At 40.8% G+C, this 5,733-nt stretch overlaps 1 protein-coding gene across 1 annotated transcript; it reads left to right on the forward strand.

The window, feature by feature from the left end:
• Positions 1-4,793: 4,793 nt before the first annotated feature.
• LOC148038991 (uncharacterized) lies at positions 4,794-5,519 on the forward strand. Its single transcript, XM_087675303.1, has one exon. The coding sequence runs from the start codon at positions 4,794-4,796 to the stop codon at positions 5,517-5,519; it is 726 nt and encodes a 241-aa protein (XP_087531429.1).
• The last annotated feature ends 214 nt before the right edge of the window (positions 5,520-5,733 follow it).

Raw genomic sequence — 5,733 nt, forward strand, 5'->3', positions numbered from 1 at the left:
ATTCTCCTGAGGTATGTTTGTATTGACAAACTCTTGGTGAATACCACGATCTGCACAAAAAATGAGCAAACTCATTAGAAACAAATTCTTTGCCCTTATCCGATCGTAAGGTCTTTAGCTTCCGGTCCGATTGGTTCTCCTCAAAGAGCAACTAATTTTTAAAATTGGAGAAAGCCTCCGACTTCAACTTCAAGAAATAAGCCCATGTCATCCAGCTGTAATCATCCACAATTAGCATGAAATACAAGCTCCCTCTTAGGGACTCCGTCCTCATCGGTCCACAAAGCTTGTTGCATGGAGCAAGGCATTCTCACAATATGTACAGTTTGTGAGGCATTCAAGGTTTGGTGTCATGTAATGGATAGCTCTAGTGTCATGTGTTGATGAGGTTTGGGGATCAGTGATGGATATTTTGTATGTCATTTGTCATTGGGGGAGGAAGACCTTGAAAATCGGAAGCCAACAAAGATTGAAGCACGATTATGTTACCACCATACTTGGAGATAGATACTAATTACTTTTGGAGACTCTAAGCTTTCTTGAGGCAATCCCTTTCAATGGGCTCTAGCTTCTTGCAATAGTTGCAAGGATAATATTGTTAGGGGTTGCCTGAAGAGGGAAATGAAGCATATAAAGAGGGGCTCTTTTGATCGGAGCCATTCTTCTGTTGTGGAAGAGATAAATGTACATAACTTTACGTATAAGGAATGAGTACAAAATAATTTTACATCATATATGGTATGGATGCCAATACCAGCTCAGCCACCAGTATAGACCAAAAGTAGGTCCTAAAAGAAGCCTTTCAGCCAATGAGAAGGATAGGTGCTTTAAGATGATTTGTGGAATCCCCAATCTTCCCACCCAAATGGTCTCTTTTTTCTGGCACATATGCAGTCCAAGAAATCCCTCAGAATTGGCAGGAAGATGGTCGCTGAGATGGATCAAAGGCTTTTTTCTCTATCACACTGAAATATTTCCAGTCAATCATTGTTGCCAAAGGCCTCTTTGACAAGGTTGGGTGCTCTAAAACTAGCATGTTTACCCTGGTAGAAGTGTAAAGAGGGTGTCATACTAGGCAAGGTGAATCATCTTAATTGGTCATACTTTTCTCTTTCATAATACATATGATGAGTTTCTTTTCATAACAATCAATCCAATCTTCAAGTCATTCCAGGCTAAAGAAAAAGATCCTATATGTAAAACACCCTATTAGTAGTGTAAAAAGGGTGTCATATTACTCTTCCATGAATCATAAATAGGGGATTTTCCAAACCTCTACTTTATAAACCGTGAATCTCCCAGGAGTCCATTGAGGCATTGCCACTGCATGTACCATTGGCTTGAATAGGGGTTTTGTTTCTTTTAAAATATGCCTTGTATGGACTAGGCATAAGTTGCAAACGCTTGCTGTTTTACAGCTCATTGAGGCATTCCCACTTTACATGTCACTGGTGTGAATGGGATGCGATTTCTTTAGAATGTCGTGTATGTGACTAGTTGCTGCTTTATGGCCTTTTATCAGGTAGAAAAAGATGATGCAGAGGAGCACCCTGTATTTGATCAGAGAGTAGCCACTACCTACCAAGAGAAAAGTTTGTATATATGACAAGAAGGCTTAAAGAATGTCTCACTAAAATACAAGTTGAAACATACCAGCAGCCAGTCATATCTCTTGAATTGACAAAAAGCAATCTAAGGCCTGTTACACACCGGTCCGCGGCCGCCCACGAATACTAAATCCGGCCAATGAGAAGGCCGGATTTCTAAAAGAGGGCGCCCCCCTCTTACACACACATGGCGCCCGGCACGTCGTCTTCAATGCTCCCCCCCGCCCCCTTTCTGCGTTCCGCAGGGCGGGGGAGCTCCCCCGTCCTGTTCCGTCCTCGCCTTCTCTGGTCCATCGCGATTGGCCAGAGCTCCTCTGTTGGTCCCATGGTGGGCTCCAGGACAGAGTGGGCTCCAAGAACCATCCCCGTTGTGCTGTAGGAGCCCGTTCCCGTTGCAGGTTTTCATTGCAGCAGCATGTTTCCGTTGCTGCCGCCATGCTCATCTGACAGAGAGCTCTCTGTTTTCTGCCGTGGGCATGGGCTCCAGGTAGGTGCACCCTGTGGCCATTGACACACAGGGAGCCGTTGATACACAGGAGCTTCCCTGTGTTGCCCGTTTCACCACATGCATAAATGTATACATCGTGAAGGTTCATCTCTCTGTATTTTTCTGGATTCATCATCCCTCTCTTCGCATGAAAATGTTCACATCGTGAAGGTGGGAAGGCATATTTCAATCTGATGCATCCAGCCAGGTCTCTCTCTCTTCCAGAAACCAGTTCAGGGTTTAATCATGGCCAGTTGCTTGCATGTAATTTAACCAGTTCAAGGTTTGATCATGGCCAATTTCTTGCATGTAATTTGTAGGCTTCGCAGGTGATTCGCAAGCTTCAACCGAGGGTTTTCTCATATCTCTGGCTCGAAGGCAGAGGTCTTTATCAGATCGGTACTTCACAACATTCACAGGTATGCTCTCTCTCTCTCTCTCTTTGATTGCCCTGGTAATCATTAGTTATGATAAGAGCATTAGTTATAAGGAAGGTATGATATATAAAAAATAAAACAAGGCACAAGGAATCTGTAGATTGTGTAAAAGTCGGATGTTGAAAATGCCTTTGACATATCCATTTTGTCTATAAGATAGCACTTAGGGCTTTTAAGAAAATATGAACTACCTTGAAGGTTGAGGACATCTTTACACACATAATGTTTTGTAACACTCGAGAAGTAGAACTTAAGATTTGATGAATACATGCCTTCTCATTGGCCGGATTTAGTATTCGTGGGCGGCCGCGGACCGGTGTGTAATGGGCCTAAGATTTGATGAATACATACCTTTAGCACTCAACCCATACTCAAACCACTAGGCTATAACCCCATTGGCTCTCTTGTCCTTGAGAACCACTAGGTTACAACCCCATTTACAATCTTAAGTGTAAAAGGGTATGGGCTTGAATGGGGTACACACTAGTTATCCATATATAAAAGGGTATACTTTAAGTGCATGTGGCTCTCGGGTTAAGAGTATCTATATGAAGTCTCGAGTGATCGTCACTCGAGTCAAGAGCCATCCTAGTATTTTGGTGGACTTGAGTTGAGCACTTTAGAGATGTTCACTTGAGCACATGACTTGATTGTGTTGTGGCTCCTCTTATCTATGGTAGTACTCACACCCTACAAGAAAAATGTGCTCTCTTCTTGCCTTTTGCTTGATTGGTCTATGTGTGCGAAGAGGAAGAAACATTAATTTCTTTTGGATTCTATGCCATTGCACGTAATGGGTGTAATTAAACTTTAAGTTAAATTACTCGAGCAGCAAATGGTGATTGTGCAAAGGTTGTGGTTATACGGACAAGTAGTGGTTGTATGGCCTTAATTATTCTTTATTGGAAGTAGTGACTGTTATTGGGTTGAAACATGATTCACTAGGTACTTGGGCTAAATTACTTGTACTTAATTACGTTGCGATGAATCCTTTCTTAGTTCCGCTATATATGTTTGGCATCTATTACAGGTTGACAATGGCTAAAACATCTTGTCTATTTGTACATCCCATCATTTTGTTTGAATCAATGTATATGTATAACATTTCCTTTTCTTTATTGTTCTTTAACCATATTGTTTGATATATGTTCATCGTTGCAATGAATCCTTTTTTAGTTCCGCTATATATGTTTGGCATCTATTACAGGTTGACAATGGCTAAAACATCTTGTCTATACATACATCCCATCATTTTGTTTGAATCAATGTATGTGTATAACATTTCCTTTTCTTTATTGTTCTTTAACCATATTGTTTGATATATGTTCATCATTGCAATAAATCCTTTCTTAGTTCCGCTATATATGTTTGGCATCTGTTACAGGTTGACAATGGCTAAAACTTCTTGTCTATACATACATCCCATCATTTTGTTTGAGTCAGTGTATATGTATAACATTTCATTTTCTTTATTGTTCTTTAACCATATTGTTTGATATATGTTCATCATTGCAATAAATCCTTTCTTAGTTCCGCTATATATGTTTGGCATCTGTTACAGGTTGACAATGGCTAAAACTTCTTGTCTATACATACATCCCATCATTTTGTTTGAGTCAGTGTATATGTATAACATTTCATTTTCTTTATTGAAATCAATTATTGAAATGTAAATTAAAAAAAATGGAGTGCATTATGTGAAGAACAATAAACTTGTCTATACCTCACAATCAATTATTGAAATGTAAATTAAAAAAATGGAGTGCATTATGTAAAGAACAATAAACTTGTTTGTCCATTCACATAGTGTAAATGATGAATCAATTTTCATGCGTAAGGTGGACGATTGGAATGGATTCTCAAGAGAGCACTCCCATGGAAGAGTATCACCAGTTCGTGTCTCAAATGAGCCAAGATGCAATATCCAATAATGACTTCATGTACTTTTCGAGCCAAAGTGTGGGTGTTCCAAACCACATGCAAAGCCACACCGCCATTGGCAATATCCCTGTAAATGTGTTTCCAAACCGCCCTCCTTTGATCAATCCTCGTCCTCCTCAATTCGTACCTTTCCAACGACCAAGACAATTAGGTATAGAGAGACCCACAACAGTACACAATAATGTATTTCTTCGTCCAGTTGCACATAGTCCTCAACATGGTCTCTCAGCACCACGACAACAAGAACCACAAGCAATAAGTTCTTGTGATGCCAACCAAGACTCATGTGAAGAGGTTGACTTGGTTCAGGCTCAAGAACCAATGGTTCCATCTTCCGAGAATGCCACCAAACAACGTCCACGACGAACATCATCGGAGTCTGATGCTCCTAAACCTCCTAAACCAAAGAGGGTGCGGAAAGGAAAGAATCAAAACGACGGTCTTGAGACACAAGATCATACAATAGCCACAAAAAAACCATTTGCGCAATGGAAGGATGCATGGACAGTACAACTCATTCACATCCGAGGATCCATGAGTGTGGAGTTCTCAAAGCCACCGAAGCAAGGAGTGGATATATGGTCCAAGGTTGCCACCCAGCTAGCATCGCTATTTCCAGAGTTTGACAAAGATGGTGAGGCATGCAGAAAACGTTGGGGACGCGTTTATGAGTCATACAGAAAGGATAAGGCCCACAATGCCATATCAGGCAATGATCGCAGAATCATTTGTCAGTGGTATGATATTGTGGATGAATATATGTGGAATCGTGCCAATGTTGTTAGCGATGCACATGCCTCTTCTGTTGGTGGGTTGTCTTCGTCAGAAGACAACAATACATCAGTCTCCAATGATCAAGGTGACCACACCCAAGAAGACATTGGCTCCAATGAGCCTTCGAAGATCGTGCATGATCAAACAACCAACCAAGGAGCACGCAATAAAAAGGGTAGAAAGATAGAGGAGTCTCTCAGTGACATGGCTACCACCGCCCGATCAATGTTAGCCAACCAAAAATCAAACCTTAGAGGAAAAAAAAACATTTGAAGAGCGCAAGCTCGTTATCATGGACACACTTGCCTCCTCAGTATCTGGTCTATTAGATGTAATCAAAAGTCTTAAAAAGGAATGATGAATTCAACTGTAGATGAATTTCGAACTTTTAAAAAAACAAGTTTTTTATTCTGCCTTCACATCTCTCTTCAAGTGTCTCATAAGGTTTCGTCTAATCTTTTGACAGGTGAATGGACGACGAAAGTCT

Source organism: Lygodium microphyllum, chromosome 3 (assembly GCF_053477565.2).
Source record: "Lygodium microphyllum isolate KBCC chromosome 3, Lygodium_microphyllum_v1.1.10, whole genome shotgun sequence".
NCBI classification, from domain to species: domain Eukaryota; kingdom Viridiplantae; phylum Streptophyta; class Polypodiopsida; order Schizaeales; family Lygodiaceae; genus Lygodium; species Lygodium microphyllum.

What these genes read in the sequence shown, in the direction of transcription:
- LOC148038991 (XM_087675303.1), top strand. Translation starts at nt 4,794, where the DNA reads ATGGTTCCATCTTCCGAGAATGCCACCAAACAACGTCCACGACGAACA.